The sequence below is a fragment of the Elephantulus edwardii genome, unplaced genomic scaffold, assembly GCF_000299155.1.
Source record: "Elephantulus edwardii isolate Elephantulus edwardi_28Jun2011 unplaced genomic scaffold, EleEdw1.0 scaffold00087, whole genome shotgun sequence".
NCBI classification, from domain to species: Eukaryota; Metazoa; Chordata; class Mammalia; order Macroscelidea; family Macroscelididae; genus Elephantulus; species Elephantulus edwardii.
This window is the reverse complement of record NW_006399837.1, coordinates 4936426-4956064: the sequence shown is the minus strand read 5'-3', so window position 1 is coordinate 4956064 and position 19639 is coordinate 4936426. Positions and strand designations below refer to the sequence as shown.

The window sequence follows — 19639 nt, the reverse complement described above, 5'->3', positions numbered from 1 at the left end:
ACTCTTTGGAAAATTAACTTTCTAATAAATCGATCTATAGCTTTTAACTTAAAAAAACACACACACAAAACCACCTACAACAAACCCCACAGCCTTCTTTTTCCCCCCATTATGAAACTCTCACTTCCTCTCTGTTAAATGCCACACACTCACTGCCGCTGGGTGAGAACCAGCTCACAGCTAACCCTCCAGTGGGTTCTCAGAGGCTGTAAATCCCATGGAGGACACTGGCTATCGTTCCCCCTCCAAGTGGTTGGTGGGTCCGAGCCACCCACGAGGCACCACTTTTCAGTTAGTCATTTGACTCTCCAGATTACACCGCCAGCCAAAAGCCTCGTGAGCATGATTTCAGTTTCTCAGTGCTGCTCAGAAGGAAGCCCCTTGGCCAGGTGGGTTGTCATGGTGACTGTGGAAACAGGCTTGAACGTATCAGAGACTGTGAGGATGGCATGGGACAGGACAGTGTTCATATTGATTGCTCACTGCATCCCCACTATGAGTTATACTCAACTCGACAGCACCTAACAACAACAGCGATGTGAGAAGAGAAAAACCACACGTGGGGGACTTTAATGAACAGAACGTACACTCTCAAAGTATGCACTCAGGATGTGAGTTCTAGGCAACTGTGCGCTCTCTGTCAGCTCAGGAGGGAGGCTCAGGTCTCTTTCTAGTTCCATCCCCTGATTTTTATAAGGCTAGTACATTCCCTTCCCCTCCTTTTGTTCTTTCTACACTGTGCCTAATCCACTCTCTTCATAGATCAAAGATTAAAAGAATACTTGGGTGGCCATTATGGTCTCTTTAGGGTATATTCCCAGTAGCAGAATTGCTGGGTCAAATGGTAACTCTATTTGCAACTTTTTGAGAATGTGTCACACCACTTTCCACAGTGGTTGCACCATTTTACATTTCCACTTCCAAGAAGATATATGCACATCCATGTTTATCATGTCTTTGTTCACAATAGCAAGGAGCTGGAAACAACCTAAGTGCCCATCAACAAATGAATGGATAGAGAAGTTGTGGTATATTCACACAGTGGAATACTACGCTGCATTGAAAAACAAGGAACTTATGCAATATCATTCAAAATGGATGACCCTGGAGGACATTATGCTGAGTGAAATATCTCAGTCAAAGAAAGACAAATACTGCATAGTGCCACTGTTGTAGAATGGTACTAACATCAGGGTTGGGGTGAGACTGAGAAAAATTGGATAAATTATGTATACTGCATTGAAACAGATGAGGGAGAGAACAGTTTAAAAGCGATATATGATAGGGTATTATGGTTATCACAAGAGTCCAGAATTAAGGTTGCATAGTGGAGTGCACTCGGGGCAGGGGGAGTTTTTCTTTTGCTTTTCAAAGAGAGGAGCGAACTGAGGGGGGGGAGGAGGTGCAGGGAGAAAAGTGCAACAGTGAGTGAATGGAAATCCAAAATCTCTGTAAATGTTCATTAAAATTAATAAAATAAAATTTAAAAAAAGAATACACTGATATGCCTCATTAAACTAACAACAGACTCCCTGTTTCTAGACAGAATTCTATCTTGGTGCATAGGCTTTATTATTTACCCCGTATATTTTTGAGGGACACAAATTAATCCATAATACTTTGGTACAAGTGCCCTGTGATCACAGATATATTCCTTTTTTTGTTTGTTTGTTTGTTTTTTTAATTCCTTTTAAACTTAAGCAGCCAGAAGCAGGATGACTCACCCTGAACAGGGCTCTCTGGTAAGATTATGATGCAGCTCTCTTAATTTAATATTAAGTTACTAAGTTAACTGCTGCCAAATTGAGCCTGCAGTCCCAATTAGGTATGCATCTGAAAGGCAGAGGGTCAGAAAAGCAGCGGAAGACCCTCAATGAGATGGACTGACATACTGACTGCAGCAATGGGCTCAAGTGTGTCAGAGGTGGTGAGGACGGCTCAGGAGAGGACAGGGTTCAGATCTGTGGTTCACAGGGTTGCTAGGAGTCGAACTCGATTCGACAGCACCTAACAACAACTACAAGCAGCTTTATCACAGTGGAATGGCCCAAGACCAGAGATTCTAAGGACTGACCAGAGATAGACACAACTGTACGTTCTAATTCTACCATGAATTGGGTCAGATCATCTTGGGAATTTGAACTAAAAGACCTTGCTTGGGAAGGTATCAGTTTGGAACAGGAGATTTAGCAGCAGAAATGTGAAATTCCAGTTTAATTACAGCAGACAACCAAGCTGCTACCAGCATTGGTTTCTGCGAGGTTCTGGTTCTTGGATTACCAATAACCTTGCAACAAATCTCATCTTTGCTGAGTTAGTTTAATTGGGTCTCTATTTCTGGAAAATAAAATATACCAAGAAGTTTGCCTGTGACACAGGTAAAGCAGTTCAATATCACCATACGATGTTGTATTGTTAAGTGCCACTGAGCCGCCTTCAACTTTTTATGACCCATCTTGCTATGCACCTGAGAGGTGGAAAATGAATGAGGATGACGGAAGAATTGATGCCTTTGAGCTGTGATGTTGGAGGAGAGTGCTGAATACCCCAGTGACTGCCGAAAGAATAAACAGGTATGTCTTGGAAAGAGTGCAGCCAGAGTGCCTTGGAGGCAAAGACGGTAAAGCTTTGTCTCTCAGACTTTGGACATGTTGCTAGGATTCCTTGGAAGAAGATATGATGCTTGGAAGGGCGAGAGGGCAGCAAAAGAGATGAAGACCGTCATCAAGATGGATTGACATGGCGACTGCAGCAATGGGCTCAAGTGTATCAGACAGGGTAAGGCTGGCACAGGATAGGACTCAGATCTGTTGTTCATTCATAGGGCCGCTATGAACATACTTGACTCAGTGGCATCTAACAACATCTACACGCACAGCAGAACAGACACTGCCTGATTCTGTGCCATCTCACAATTTGCTGACTTTACCAATCATCACGTCTGCTCCAGAGACTGGCCCCTCTTCATAATACACCCAAAGTCTATGAGATGAAGTCCTACCATCCTTGTTTCTTTTCTTTATTTTACTTTATTATTTTGTGTGTATACCGTCAAATTGGATCTGACTGGTACAGGAGGAGATTGACCCTCCTCCAGCAGAGCTTTTGGTGATTTTGAACCACGTGCCTCTGGGACTGCAGTGCAGCTTCTTGCCACTAGGCCACCAGAGCTTCCTTCCATCCTTGTTTCTAATGAGCATTCTGGCTACACCTCTTTGAAAGCAGATGTATTTGCTCTTTTGGCTTGATGGGCTCATTATTCTTTGCCAATACAATTCAATAAAGGCATCAGTTTTCCTTCAACTTTCCTTAATGGTCCAATCTTCATCCACATATGAGGTGAGTGGGAATACAGCCGGGTCACGAGCACCTTCGCTTTCATAGAGGTTTCCTTGGTCTTTAGCACTTCAAAAAAAGTCCTTTGCAGGAAGCAGATTTACCACAGAAACCTGCCAAGTGATTTTTTACTCTGCTTCCAGAGGTGTTGATTTTAGAGCCCTGTCAAATGCATCTTTAACATCTTCAATCTTTTCTGTTTATTAGGATGTTGTTTAGTGGTCCAGTTGTGAGGATCTCTATTCTCTTTATGTTGAGTGTAGTCCATACTTAAGCTGCCATCTTTGATCTCTTTCAGTAAGTGCATCAAATTGGTCCTTTGGATATTTTTTTTATTGTTAAAAGAGGACATGATATGTTAAGATCGAGCATAACTCAATTTTTTTAAAAAGTAAGACTTACTTTGGAAAGTGGAAAGGGAGCGCTGGTGGCCTAGAGGCAAGAAGCTGCGCTGCAATCCCAAAGGCACATGGTTCAAGGCCACCAGCTGCTCCGTGGGAGAAGGATGGGCGATCTCCTCCCATACGATTAACTGTCTCTGAAAACCTGTTGGAAGGTCAGCTATTGGTCAATTCTGACTCTATGGTACACAACAACAATAAGGCTTACTTTGGAAAAAGGTAAAAGGAAACAAAGTTAAATGGCTGGCTGCCCAATAATTCAAAAAGAGTTCATACAAATGGCTAAGAAACATGTAAACAAGTTTTCATCTTCGATAACTTAAAGTGAAAATGAACTGAATTTACTGATTTTTATTGATTAAATGAAGGATAATTTTTAACATGAAAACTTGCCCTGACACAAGGACGAATACTGACACCAAACAATATTCCCAGCAAATAATGTAGCAACACACAGCTGCCAGCCTTGATGATCCTATCGGTGCTGCGGGGCAGAGCAGGGCTTGACTCCACAGGAAGTGAGCCCACTGCTTCCTAATGGAAAATGCTGTTTCATTTCGGTGAGGTCAAGCAAGACCAAGTTCAAAGACAAATCTGTTGCTTAACTTGGGTTTTGGGTTTTAACTTTTTCTCGCGCTTTGAGTGAAAGTTCACAGAACAAATTGACTTTCCAGTCAACTATTCACACATAATTCCCTTGATGACCTTAATTACAGTCCCCCACATTGTATCCACACTCTTCCTGTGTCTCCCCTGAGACTCTCATTTCCACTTATCCTTCTATTTTACCTCTTTCTGCCTTCTGGTTTAATCCCTGGGCAGACACTTCCCTTTGGATCCTGTATGACTAATTGTTTTAAAGGGGGAGTACCTTCTTGCCATGACCGTTGGCTTTATCGGCCTGTCTGACTGAACACCGAGTCACAGATGTAGGTAGGAGTCACAGATGTACGCTTAGGTCTAGGCCTGAAGAGTGATAAAGGGTCATAGGGCCAGGGAACTACCAATTCCTACCAGACAAGAAAGCTCGGGCATTTTAAAGATTTTTCGTTTTCTCCCTCTCTAAGACCATCTACTGTGATCCCTTTTGAGCCGTCTGCAGTGGCTGCTGGATACCACGCAGTTCTCCATTCTCTGGGTTGACTGAGGTCCACGCTGACCATTACACCTTTGGACTAACGATTTTTATCTCTTTGCCCTACTTCCCTTTTCTTTGTCTGGAACAGAGGGGGGACATTAGTTACTTCAGATAATAGCTTGAAAGCTTTTACAATCTCAGTCTCTCCTCACATAAATAGCAGACTTTGTTATGCCAAGTGACCCTATTGACCCCCAAGACTCTGGTCCTGAAGCCCCAGGACGAGCAACTCGTTCTCTCAGGGTCTTTACTTAGATGAAGTTGGCATGGTTTTGTTGCCTATTGCCACCTCTACATGCATGGATATAGTGACAGCACACACAAATACGCATAAAGGAACAGCACCAACCAGACACACACACACACACACACACACACACTCCTAGGTGTAACCCCGTTTACCATCCAGGTGTTTCCTGCCTGCTTACTCGGCCATTTGCAACTCCACAGCACTTAAGAACAACAACAACTGATAACACAGCATTGTGTATAGCTGTGTGTACCCTTGCTGTCTCATGCTCTTCTGCATCTCTCTGAGGCGTCCCTTTCTTTAGTGATACTGTGCTTATCATCTGTTTACTGAATATTGTTTTTCCCTTCACCCAATTTAGTATGTACCTATTGCCTAGTCTGGGAGCTCTGGTGGCCTAGTGGGTAAAGGGTTGCACTGCCAATCTGAAGACAACTGGTTCGAATCTGCCAGATCTGGGAGAGAGCTAGGCAATCTCCTCCCGTGTGATTTACAGCCTCTAAAATTTGCTGGAGGATCAACTGTGAGTTCCAACTCAAAGGCAACAAAACAAATTTTAGCTGTTTGCATCATCTAGTTTCGCTTTTGGTTTGGAGGGTTTTCCACTTCCTTCCAACAATATTTAACTGTGAACCAGTAGTCTACATTTAACTTAAGTCTGGATTTAAATTTTTTCTGTACTCTCCGGAGTTTTCACATACTTCAGGCATGTTGTTAGGAGGGGTTAGTCCTTGGAGAGGGACACGATGCTCAGAAAGATAGAGGGTCGGCAAAAGAGAGGAAGACCCTTAACCAGGTGAACTGACATGGTGACAGCCGCAATGGGCTCTAGAGTGTCAGGAAATGTGAGGATGGCACAGGACAGGCCAGGGTTCAGATCTGTTGTTCATAGGGTTGTGATAGGTGGTACTCAACCTGACGGCACAACAACAACTACCTCTGAGTTTGACTCTTTTTTCCCCCTCCATGTTTCCTATTTTTTAATCTCACCACGAATGCCATAACATTCTTGGGGAAAAGGTAGAATATAAACGAGCCAAAGAAAATACTGTAAGAGCGGAGAAAACAGTCCTTCTGGGGATCAAGTGCTGTCTCTATGCTGGGACTGCCATTTTGCAGAATGGAGAACAATTTTTTTTTTTTAGAAAAAAGTGGCTGAAACCATCTTCCGTTATAGGGTGAGTAACATAGCTTCTGTGAAATTCACTCATCCGATTAGAACTGACTCCTAACTGATCCTCCTTTGAGTTCTTCAGGGCTATAAATCATACAGGGAGAGATCACTCCTTCTTCTTCTGTGGAGTTGCCAGTGGATTCGAACAGCCAGAAAAACAGTGCCTTTGGGTGAACAGTACAACTTCCCATGGCCGGGGCCACCAGAGCCCCCCACACTGCAGAAGAGCTGGCTGCAATTTATGTCACTTCTCCACTGGATTTCGAGTCTGTACACTCTTGCTACCAGCAGCCAGGAAATCAAAAGACAAATTGTACTGGGAAAGTCTGCTATCAGGAACTTCTCCAGAGTACTAACGAGCAATGACATCAGCCTGGAGACCAAGGTGCTCCTGACCCAGGCCATAGTCTCCACAATTACTTGCTATACACCAGAGAGCTGCACAATCACTAGGGATGATAGAAAAAGAATAGATGCCTTTGAGCTGTGACGCTGGAGAAGAGTATTGAATATATGCCACAGACTGCTAGGAGAACAAACAGGTTCATTCTAGAGAGGTGAAGCCAGGCTGCTCCTTGGAGGAAAGGATTCTGGGGCTTTGACATCCATTGGTCATGTTACAAAGAGGGATCTGTCCTTGGAGAGGGACATCATGCTTGGGAGGGTGAGGGACAGGGCAAGAGAGGAAGACCAATGAGATGGATTGATTCAGTGACTGGGGTAATGGGGGGTGTCAGAGACAATAAGGCTGACACAGGATAGAGCAGGGTTCAGGGCTATTGTACCTCAGGTCACTATGAGTCAGCTGGCACATAACAACAAATCTCAAAGGGAAATATCTGTTCATCGTCCTCCTGTGGAGTCACGGAGCAGCTGGTGGACTTAAAACACGGAGCAGCTGGTTAGCACCCTAACTTGGGTTAGAAATAATTTCAATGAAACAACATCAGGCAACTTCAAATAAATTAGCTTTAGTCTTCCCCACCCCCACCCCCCAAGGCAAAGCAAACCTCTTCTAAAGTTTTTGGTGGACACTGACAGGTGGGTGGGGGCTGTGCATGGGGTGCCCCAGAAATGCAACCTCTTCTACTGAATGGGTGCAGAGAAGTCGACCTCTGAACCACCAACGCCATGTGTTCACCATTTGAACACACTCTCTGGGCATCAAGTGAGACGCAGGGCTCTTTTGTTAGCCTAGAGCATGGCAAGCTTTCCAGTGTACATCGTGATATATCGTGCAAAGGCAGCTTTTTAATAAAAAAGTCCATATTAATGTTAAAGGGTAAAGATTAATCTAAATTATTGAGAAATCTGAATTGGAACATTTTTTTTTAAAAACCTCCTGTGTTTTTGTACTTTGGGGGTCACAATCAGAATGGAGTTCAACAGCTATTGTATGAAACACAATGTAAATGAAAGACTGTATAAAATACAATGACATGAAAGAAACATAATGCAAACAAATGATTGTATGAAAACCAATAAAAAATAAAGAACAAAAGGAAAGAAAATAAAGTTTTTGGCGGAAGAGAACAGGCGGTTAGATTATTAGGAGTTGAAAAGGGTTAGGTGTTTGACTACTAAGCAGAAAGGGCAACAGTTCAAATCCACCTTGATACACTTCTGGAAGCACAGCCTGACAAGCCCTACTGCAAGCCAGTTCTGACGTTTCTGGTTTTCCATTTTCCTTTTTATTGCCCTTTAGTGTCAGTATCTTTAGAAATCTGATCTTTGAACACTCGAGAGTGAACATGTAAGGAAACGGCAGCAACTCGCACTGAAACACCGCATACCGCATGCACCTCCTAACGGAAGATGTACTGAAGGAAAGGAAAAGACTCAATGAAAGTGAGAACTGGAATACACTGTTCATCAAGGATCTCCTATGCTTTGAGCGATGGCAGCTTTGAACACCCCATGGAGCACAGCCCTACTCTGAAGGGTATGAAGTGACCCACGGTGGGAACTGGAAGGCTTTTCCTGGTCCAAACTGAGGTCAGAAGGTCAGATAATGATTCCTGGAGTGTGAGTCCTCCTTGCATTGCCTGCAGTATCTCTTTATGAGCACTGTAAGCTGGTAATTCACTGCCGTCTCTATCTAATGACAGCTTGAAACAGGGACAAGAAAGGAAATGACTTGATGCAGCATCTGTCTCTGCCTTTGTGATAACTTAATGAAAGCCTAGCCAAATACTCTAGGATGAATCATCTCGGAGTTCTCAAGACCTCCATTCATTCCAAGGAGTCAACTGACTCAAATTGACCCTAAAAGACAGTGCAAAATGGCAGTATTTGGTTTGCAGCAAAACTGCTACAAAGCTTTACAGACGCAACCTGTCACAACTGGTGGGTTTGAACTGCTGAGCATTTGGTTAAGTCAAATGATTAACTACTGTAGCACCAGGGCTCACTGAGCTCTCAAGAGAACTGAGTTATATAAATGCCATGGGGCAAACTTATGACAAAACTCAAGGAAACGTGTTGGTGTTGTTGTTGTTAATGTGCTGTCGAGTCGCTTGCGACTCATAGCAACCCTATGTACAAAAGGCCTGAACTCTGCTCTGTTCTGTGCCAATCGTACTGTCTCCCATACACCCATCCCGATTACCCCAGTCCCTGAATCAATCCACCTCATAAAAGGTCTTCCCCTCCTGCGCTGCCCCTCCAGCCTCCCAAGTATGATGTCCCTCTCCGATGACTAGTCTTTCCTTACAACATGACCAAAGTATGTCAGACAAAGCCTCAGAATCCTTGCCTCCAAGAAGAGGCCTGGTTTAACCCTCTCGAGGATGAATCTGTTTGTTTTCTTAGCAGTCCACGGTCCCCTCAATACTCTTCTCCAGCACCACAGCTCAAAGGCATCAATTCTCCTTCTATCCTCCCTAGTCATTGTCCAACTCTCTGATGCATAACAAGTGATTGCAAAGGCCATGGCCTGCATCAGAAGCACCTTAGTCTCCAGAAAGACGCCACTGCTCTTCAGTACTTTGGAAAGGTCCCTAATAGCAGACTTTCCCATGGCAATATGTCTTCTAATTTCCTGGCTGCTGGTGCCAAGAATGTTGACTGTGGAGCCAAGCAAACTAAAGCTGTGAACAATCTCAGTCTTCACCATCCATCCTGATGCTGCCAATTGGTCCAGTGGTGAGAATCTTTGTCTTCTTGACATTGAGCTTCAATCCATACTGAAGGCTGCAGTCCTTGACCCTCTGCAGCAAGCGCTTCAGGTCCTCCTCAGTTTCAGCAAGCGGGGTTGTGTCATCCGCATAACGCAGGTTGTTGATAAATCGTCCACCAATCTTGACCCCACATTTCTCCTCATAGAGCCCAGCCTCCCGGATAATCTGCTCTGCATACAGGTTGAAAAGTTATGGAGACAGGATGCATCCCTGGCATACACCCTTCCCAATTTTGAACCATGCAGTGTTTCCTTGCTCTGTTCTGACGACTGCCTCTTGGTCCAAATATAGGTACTGGAAGAGAATCCAGGGCATGTCATTGTAGTATTCAGAGCCTCAGTTCTAACATCTCTTTACAAAAGAGCCACACACAGTCATCCTGGTTCCTGGGTATGTTCTCCAAAGATATAACAATGGGGTATTGACTTGTGCAGGCTCTCATTCTCTCCCCTGGCCCCTCACCTCGCTCTGTCTCTGATCCTCTCTCTCGCTCCCTAAATCCGCTATCTGATTTAATCCCGTGGGATCCTGGGAAATTAGTTAGCTTCCTTATACCACAGTTTCTCAATCTGTAAAACAGAGCTGGAAATAACTATGATCTCAAGATTTCTGGTAGAATTAAATGAGGAGAAAAAAAAAAGGCCAACCACTATTACAATGAATGGTAAATATACTTCAACATATGATGTGACTTATTCTTTAAGTATCGCTATTAGTAATACAGTTATAGACCTGTGTTATGCACATGACCCCACTTTCCCTGTTGAAAGCAAGGAGGAATTGAGGCGTCTGCTGCAGAAGATCTAAGACTATACTCTTTAATATGTATTATGTGTCAACATCAAGTAAACACAAAATCTCACCCCTGGACCAAGAGGCAATATCATGAAAGATAGAGAAGACACTGAAATTGTTTAAGATTTCATCTTACTTTGGAAATTGTTTAAAATGTCATCTTACTTGGATTCAAAATCAACAACCTTGGTACCAATAGTCAGGAGATAAAGAGACAAACAGTAGTAGGAAAATCTGCTGTCGAGGGCCTCTCCAAAGTCTTAAAGAGGAATGATGTCAGTTTAAAGACTTAAGGTGTGCTTGATTCAAGTCATGGTCTTTCCAATCACCTGCTATGCAGCTGAGAACTGAGCACTGAATAAGAATGACAGAAGAAGAAGAATTGACTCCTTCTAGTTGTGGTGTTGTAGAATCCGGAATATTCCATGCACAGCAAAAGGAAGGAAGGAAGGAAGGGAGGGAGGGAGGGAGGGAAAGAAAAGAATATACTGCCCTGTCTTGAAGAAAGTGCAGCCAGAGTGCTTCTTAAAGCCAAGGTGGGTAAAGCTTCATCTCACAACTCTGGACATATTGTGAGGAGAGACGATTCTTTGCAAAGGAATATCATGCTTGGAAAAGATGGAGCGGTTAGCAAAAGAGAAGAAGGCCCTCAACAAGATAGACTGACACAGTGACTGTGGCAAAGGGCTCAAGTGTGTCAGAGATGACGAGGACAGCACAGGGTAGACAGCGTTCAGATCTGTTGTTCCCAGGGTCACTGTGAGTTTTACTTGACTCAATGGCACATAAAACCAACAATTGTTATAGTATGGATTGTTGTTGTTGTTATGTGCCATGGAGTCACTTGTGAATCATAGCGACTTTATGTACAAGAGCCCTAAATGCCGTTCTATCCTGTGCCAACCTCACCATCTCAAATGCACTCATTCCCACCACTCCAGTCACAGAATCGATCCATCTCATCGAAGGTCTTCCTCTCCTGCGCTGCCCCTCCACTCTGCCAAACATGATGGCCCTCTCCAAGGACCAGTCCCTCCTTGCAACATGCCCAAATACATGATATAAACCCTACCTTCTAAGCCATTTTGATTCTAATCCCAGTTGGGAACGGGTTGTAGGGTAGAGCCAGGGACCTTCTTCCAGAGCCTTCTCCTGGAATCTGAGCTCTTGAGGACGGTCCTTGCCTCTCTATTTCTGCATCTTCACTCCTTGGAGACCTTTCTGTGTCTTGGCATCTTACCTCCTCTCCCTTCTGCTCATTGGGTTGTACAATCTCTTTTATTCTCAAAAGAGCTTTAAGCTTTTGTTTTTGTTGCTGTTGACCGTTGGTACAATGGAAGGAAAGCCTGCCTGACCCTCCACCTCTTCACACTGTCTGCAGTGCTTCGGCCCACTGCTGGAGTCACTGTGTCAATCCTTCACACAGAGGGTCTTCCTGTCCCTTGCTGGCACTCTACGGTTCCAAGCAAGATGTCCTTCTCCAGGGACCGGCCATTCTGACTCAAGCTACTGACAGACAACTAGAAACCCATGTTAGATACCAATCGCACCTAACCACTGCTATTTCAATCTGTCAATTTAAAGACAGATCTAGCAATGGACCATGCTCATAATCCAGGAACCGCCTTTAGTGCCGTTTTATCCTAGACTGCAACTTCTAGTTTCACATTGGAGTTCTGGCTTCCTTGAAAGTGACTGCACATAGGTCATATTCTAAAAGAGCCTTATGCTGAAAGATAATCTATTTTTACTAGTCTGTCCAAACCACTGTGTGACCTTCAAGCTCTTAAGGTAATGGCTTGTGGTAGTGGTGTTGCTGTTATGTGCCATCGAGTTGCTGCAACTCATAGCTACCCTATGGACAACAGCCCTACACCCTGCTCTATCCTGTGCCAATCTTATTGTCTCTGACACACCCACCTCTACCACCCCACTCACTGAATCAATCCATCTCATCAAGGGTCTTCCTCTCCTGCAATGTTATCCACTCTCACAAACACGGCATCCCTCTCCCAGGACTGATCCCACCTTGCACCATGTCCAGAGTATGTCTGACGAAGCTTCAGAATCCTTGCCTCCAAAGAGCAGCCTGGTTTCACCCTCTCTAGGACAAACTTGTAGGTTACCTTAACCTATAGGTTACCTTAACCTCCATGAAAACCGAAAATCAGGGGCCCAGAAAGATAAAAACCATCTCTCAAGAGGAAGCTCTGAATAGAACCACAATCCAGGGAAGATGCTCTAGACAGGATGCGTTAATATAACCTAACAACTCATTTTTTTTTTCAACTGTAAAACTTGTCTTCACACAAGGAGCACTGTCAAATTAATGTAACATTTAGGAGGAGATTCGACACCCCTGGAGACAGTAGCTTTCCAACTGATTCTGGGTGACAGAAGATGATTAAAGTTACAAGACTTCAAGCTCAGCCTTTCTGTAATTAACATCCTTAATCCCCGCTGTGGGAAGAGGCAGTCATTAATTTGGGGATCTCTCTTACATGAGAAAGCCGACCTCAGCAGGAAGCAGATTGCCCTGGTGGTAAAGCGCCTCCCTCGGCTCCTCTCAGACTCCTCTCCGCCTTCTCACCCAACCCCCAAGAACACCAGGAATTTCCCTGCCCTTCATTTCCCCAAGCCCTGGCCTCCCCAACACACACACACTTCCCACCCCTTTCTTCCCTAACTCCTTGGAATGGACATCATCCCCTCTCCCTCACTACTGCCCCCTGTTCACACTGCCCTTACAGACAGCCACAGCAGACCATGCGGAAGAGGCAGCTAACACTAAGCCAGGGTGTCTGACGATAAAGCTTCATCTTAAAACTCAAGTAACGTCAGGCAAACTGCAGGCTCAAAGATTGCTCTAAACTTTCTTATGTGCAGATTTTCTTAGCTCTCTCTTTTAAAAAATTTGTTTTCCCACTTGTTTATTTACAAAATTCTAATACAAATTCGAACAAATTCTTTCCATTTCCTTACCCCCACCCCCATCAAACTGTACAACCCAATGATTAATCCCCTCTTCCCTCTGTCCATCCACATCCCTCTGCTTCCAGCCTCTCCCACCCCTCCTGGACCCTTATACTCATTCTACAATAACGGTCTTATACAATATTTATCCTTGTGGGACTGAGTTAGTTCACTCCAAGGAGCAGCCTGGAGCATAATGTTTTCCAGTCCCTCCCAAGCTAGGTAATAATTTACAGTTATTACGCCTGCCTTCTGCATGGTATTCCATTGCGTGAAGGTATCATAATTTCTCAATCCATTCATTTGTGTTCGGACATTTGGGCTGTTTCCATGTTCTTGTGATGGTGAATAAGGCTACTATGAACATTGGTGTACAAATCTCAGATTGTGCCTCAGTTCTCATATTCTCAGGGTATATTCCAAGTAGTGGAATAGCTGGGTCACATGGAATTTCTATGTTCAGCTTTCTGAGAAAGTGCCAAACTGCCTTCCAGAATAGTTACACCATTTTACAATCCCACCCTTAAGACTGGCAATTCCATCTCAAACAGGAAGCTCTTGAGCACACGTGGAATGAAAAAAACAAAGTGGAAACTAGTCATTGATAAGGTCCTGCGTGAGGCAAACAATTCTTGTTTCCCAACCTAAAGACTGGCTGTGAGGACCTACCTCAAGGGGCTACAGAAGGCAGGGCTGGTGATACGCCAAGAAAATCCATGAAGTAGCTCCGCTCTGTAGCACAGATCACCATAAGGGACTTCCAACCACCCCTAAACGAACCCTGGTGGTGTAATGTGTAATGTATTGGGATGCTAACCTTGAAAAGGTTGGTGGTTCGAATCCACCAGCTGCTCTATGGGAGAAAAATGGGCAATCTTCCATATAGATTTACAATCTCAGCAACCCAAGGAGGGTTGCCCTAAGTTGGACTCAATTCTTATTGGTCAAGGTGAACTGGTCACTATAGTTATTTGCTATGAGTGGGGAGTAACTTCTGACCACACTCCTACCACAGAATTGGTTTTCAGATGATAATATACTTTATCACATATTCTGAGACTATTAAAGTACATTCATTTGTTGCATTCCACTCAAACACCACAGAAATTTTTTAATTGTATGCAAAAAATGATACCGTAAAAAAAATGATACCGTGAAAACTGCACGTACTATGAATATTTTGTGGCATTACAAAGTCTCCCTTTGAAGGAACATTCATGTTCAAAGTAGTTAAATTAAAAAAAAAACAACAAAACAAACCCACCCCACCAAAGTTGTTAAATCACTATGACCACATAGCTTCTCAGAGGCAGTTATTAAAAACCCAGAGTCCTTGACACCCAGCAGAGGGCTTCCGGGCCTCTGCCTGTGGTACTACGTCCTGAGGCATGGAACTGCTGGGCACTCATCACTTGTCCCAGGAGCCCCAGACCTGTCTAGACCATCTCTGACCTTCACAGAGCAGTCCTATACTTAAGCATGCTCAAAAAGTGACTTCTTGAGGGCTCCTGCATGCCAGGACTGGAGCGCTGTGGTCACTGGTACCCGGTGCAACAGTCCACACACTATGAGGTCCATTTCACAGCTAGATGGCTCAGGAGCAAGAGTTCACAGACATGGAACTCAGCACCTGAGCTCAGGCCATGCTCTGAGTACCAATGAGTTGGAACCAACCCATAGCTGACCCTCCACTGGGTTTTCAGAGGCAGTAAATCACACAGGAGGAAATGGCTCATCTTTCTCCTGCAGAACAACTGTTGGATTTGAACTACATACCTCTGCACTGGCAGCACAATTCCTTACTACTAACTCACCCGAGCTCACTATGAGCTCAGGTCTAGCTGATGTCAAAGCCCACTTACGTCAAGAAGCCTTAAGGGAGCTCTGGTGGCCTAGTGGCAAGGCGGTGCACTGCAATCCCAGAGGTATGCGGTTCAAATCCACCAGATGCTCTGCTGGAGAAGGAGGGGGCAATCTCCTCCTGTACCAGTCAGATCTGATTTGACGGTACATGTAAAAATAATACAATAAAAATTAAAAATAAAAATAAAATAAGAAGTCTTGTGGCATCGTAACAGCCTCCAACCCTTAAAAAATGAGGACTCAATTGGCTCTCAACAAAGCTCAATAACAAAGCTCCAAGAAAAAAACATAGGAAAGGGCTCTATTTGTTTACCTTGAACTGTCTGTCATTTGGTCCTTATGCATATGCTACATGTCTTGGAGAAAGGGAAGTCAGCGTGCTCCTTGGACACTCTCATAGTCTGGATATGTTGTTTCTGGGGGAGGCTGTTCCTCGGAAAGGCAGCAAAAGAGAAGACCCCCAATCAAGAGATGACTTGACCCAGTGGCTGCAACAATGGGCTCAAGTGTATCAGAGACTGTGAGGACAGCACAGGACAGGTCAGAGTTCAGATCTGGTGGTGTTCATAGTGTTGCTATGAGTTGCCCTTGACTCGATGTTATCTAACAACTCCCTGTTCCACAGACATCAGAAGTCCTTTCAAAGCAGCACACCACCTTCCATCGTCGTGTCTCTCTGAGTGTAAGTACAATTGTCTGACCCCTTTTGGAGTTATTAGTCAACATTATCGAGTGTTAACCTCTGGTACAATTTGACTTATCCTCTCAGGAGGATGCCTTTTCCACTCCCAACGCGGGTGGACAAGAACTCTTCTTCGTTCTTCTCATCTGGCTTCACTCACCCATGAGAAGGTGTACAGGGTACGTGACAGTACAGACTGAAAAAGAGCTGCCATTTGTGCTGCTTTCATCATTCTTAAATTACTTTCCAAAGAAATCAGGTCACAAGTTTTGCTTTGATTAAGAAACGGCAGATCCTACACATAATGTACTTGATTAACACAAGGGGTGATTGTACAGATAGTTAGGGAAGGTTGGCAAATGCCACCACTACTTACAACCCATATGATGGTCAGCCTTCTGGATAAATAAGCATCGATGTTCCACTGCGTGAAGGGCAGGAAGGTGATGTAGAACACTTCTTGACCCAAGGCGGCCGAAAACCGGAACAGGTAGTAGTAGAAGTAATTCTTCACAACATACTTCTGGATATAAGACTGTAAGACAAAAAGTAGAAGACGCCGGTCATCACGGAGGAAGTTTAAAAACCACTGTCTAAAAACACCTATGAGATATCATCTCACCCCAATCAGAACAGCAAAATTTAGCAGCAAGCAACAAATGCTGGTGAGGTGGTGGAGAAACTGGAACCCTTATTCACTGTTGGTGGAGTGTAAGATGGTGCAACCACTGTGGAAGGTGGTATGGCGCTTTCTCAAAAAGTTGCAAATAGAGATACCATTTGACCCAGCAATTCTACTACTGGGAATACACCCTGAAGAGACCATAACTGACATCCAAGCAGATATATGCATACTCATGTTTATCGTGGGTTCGTTCATGATAGCAAGGAGTTGGAAACATCCTAAGTACCCATCAACAAATGAAAGGATAGAGAAGTTGTGGTATATTCACACAATGGAATACTATGCTGCATTGAAAAACAAGGAATTCGGGGGTAGGGTTGGGGGGGAGAAAAGTGCAACAATGAATGAATGGAAATCCAAAGTCTCTGTAAATTTTTACTGAAATTAACAATAATTTTTTATAAAGTAAAAAAAAAGAAAAAGAAGGAACTCATGAAATATTATTAAAAAATGGGTGACCCTGGAGGACATTATGTTGAGTGAAATATCTCAGTCACAAAAGGACAAATATTGCATAGATCCAATGTTGTAAAACAGGACTGACATCAGGGTTGAGGAAGAGGGGATAAATAATGTATACTGCATTGAAACAGATAAGGGAGAAAACTGTTTAAAGGGGATATGTGATTAGGTATTATTGCCATGACAGGAGTCCAGAGTGAAGGCTGCATAGTGGAGTGGACCTGGGGGGAGGGATTGTAAAACAATCAAAGAATTTTTCTTTTACTTTTCAAAGAGAAGAGTGTACTGGGAGGAGGAGTGGGCAGGGAGAAAAATGCAACAATGAACGAATGGAAATCCAGAGTTCTGTAAATTTTCATTAAAATTAATAATAATAAAAAAGAGAAAAAATAAATTGTGGCCTAGTGGCAAGAAGCTGCACTGCAATCCCAGAGGAACACGGTTCGAATCCACCAGATGCTCTGCCGGAGAAGGAGGCGCAATATCCTCCTGTACCAGTCAGATCTGATTTGACGGTACATGCACACAAAATAATAAAAAATTATATTTAAAAAAAACAACAACAAACCAAACTACTGTCTAAACTCACAGGACACGAATGCTAGTGTGCAAATTCTTCTGCCGTTCAATCTTTCTTACAAGGTCACTGATGACCAGTCTCCATAACAGCAGAACCTCTATCAAGCCCAATTTGCCCACATTAAGTGGAGATGATGTTAGTCTGTCACAGAAGTAAGGAAGTAATGTCCCAGCCAGAAACACCAGGAGAATTGCCACCCCAAACAAAATCCTACAGCCTCCCCCACATTGATGGCTGGCAACCTGAAGGCGGTGAACTCTGCTAGCTAAAGCTGTGCACCACAGTAGGCTGGATAAAGAGCCCCCCCAAAAATGTCTACAACCTAGCCTCTCATCAGGATAAACAAGAGATCCCTCAAGTTTCTTGTCTAGTAGAATGCACTTTTAGTAATGAGTTTGTGCCTTGAAAAAGTCAAGGGCGCTTTTCTACTTAAGGAATAAAAGGAGATGACCTTGAAGTTGTGAGACTGTAACTGCATCTGAAGCTGCTGGCTGCCTACCAGCTATGCAGTCCTCCTCTTTCTGATGAGGTTTCTGATTTTATTCCAGCTTTTGTACCTCCGCGACACAGTCCTGTAACTCAGAGGAAGCTGGTATCACCCTCAGTCCCAGAGGCAGCCCTGGATTCATCGAAATCATCTTGGTAAGTTCAGAGTCTCATCTGTGAGCCATGCATCGCACGGCAGCACTCTGATAATGGTAAGTGGTCAAGAATGAGCAGGAGTAAGGAAGCTCTGGTGGCCTAGTGGCAAGAAGCTACACTGCAATCCCAGAGAAATGCGGTTCAAATCCACCAGATGCTCTGCTGAAGAATGAGGGGCAATCTCCTCTGGTACCGGTGAGATCTGATTTGACGGCACACACACACACACACACACACACACACAATAAATTAAAACAACAACAACAACAAAAAAACCAACAAAAAACAACAACGAATGAGCAGGAGTGAGGGGAGGGGGGTCTCTTATCTGACAATAATTTTGAAATGAATTCAAACTAGGAAGAATGGCAAAAGATCTACCTAAATATGCCAGCCACTGAAAAGTCCATCGAGACCCAGTGTATCAGAGGAGAACTCTGCTCCGCTGGGTTTGCATGGCTGATCCTGCAGAAGCAGATGGTCAGATCTCTCGTCAAGGGGCTTCTGGGTGGATTCAAACCTGCAGCCTTTCAGTGAGGAGCAGGCTACTGAAACTGTTTGTACCACCCAGAGATTCCATGTAGGGGAAAAAACCAAACAAGCACAAAATGGATTAAATAAGAACATTTACAGTTTCCCTAGCCTCCAAGACATTGTACTAGGTTCACAGAAGGATGGCCAGGGACTGTAAAATACCCAACAGGCCCTTGTCTGTGCTTCTAACTTCAACAGAACCTGACACGAGAAGGAACCTCTGCAGATTCTGTTATATAAATAAACACAATCAGATGTGACCTTGAGACAAATGCCAGAAAGAACCCCCTTTTCACATAAGGGTTGTTCTTTTAACCCACCATCTGTCCCGTTTACCGAGCAACCTGTCCTGCTCTGAAGCTTTACATGTAGAACTTCTGACACATTTGACCAGGGCAAAACCGCAATCTGAGGTCACTTCATAATATACAAGGGACAGGAATACTCAGGGACTGCCATTTCCCTGCCTCTGAGGTATAACTGAGGTCAAGTTCAGTATCACAGTCCTAGTAAACAGCTGAAAAGAACTTCAAGGGCAAAAGTAGACTGCTTTGCTGTTATATTTAGTATCTTTAGATACAATATTTCAGTTTCTTAGAGATTCTTTTTACTTTTTTAAATAAGAGCTAATTATTCTATAAACACTTTTGAGGGATTAAAGAATTTAAGATGAACTCGAAAACATTAGCCTATACATACACAACACAGCTGGAGAATTTTCTTAGACACCATCCTGAATGAGTGGCAAAGTCAGCAGGGAATTGGAAAGCTAAACCCAAAGTCAAACCTCTCCGGTAACTGGAGTCCACCAGCCTCTCAGCAAGCTCCTCCCTTGAGGGATACAGGCCCGCAAACTCTCCAGAAGGCCGGCTAGGAGTCGGCTCTGACGCCCTAGCAAAGAATACTAATGGTACCTATGTGATCAAAGAGCTTGAGAGCCATTAC

General features: G+C 43.9%; 1 protein-coding gene across 1 annotated transcript in view; it reads right to left on the bottom strand.

Moving 5' to 3' along the window:
* The window catches only part of SGPP2 (sphingosine-1-phosphate phosphatase 2), a 162311-nt gene that overhangs the window by 80830 nt on the left and 61842 nt on the right, over positions 1-19639 (bottom strand). The window contains exon 2 of the mRNA XM_006890313.1: positions 16168-16326. Coding sequence (XP_006890375.1) covers positions 16168-16326 — 159 coding nt within the window. The remainder of the gene's footprint in view (positions 1-16167; positions 16327-19639) is intronic.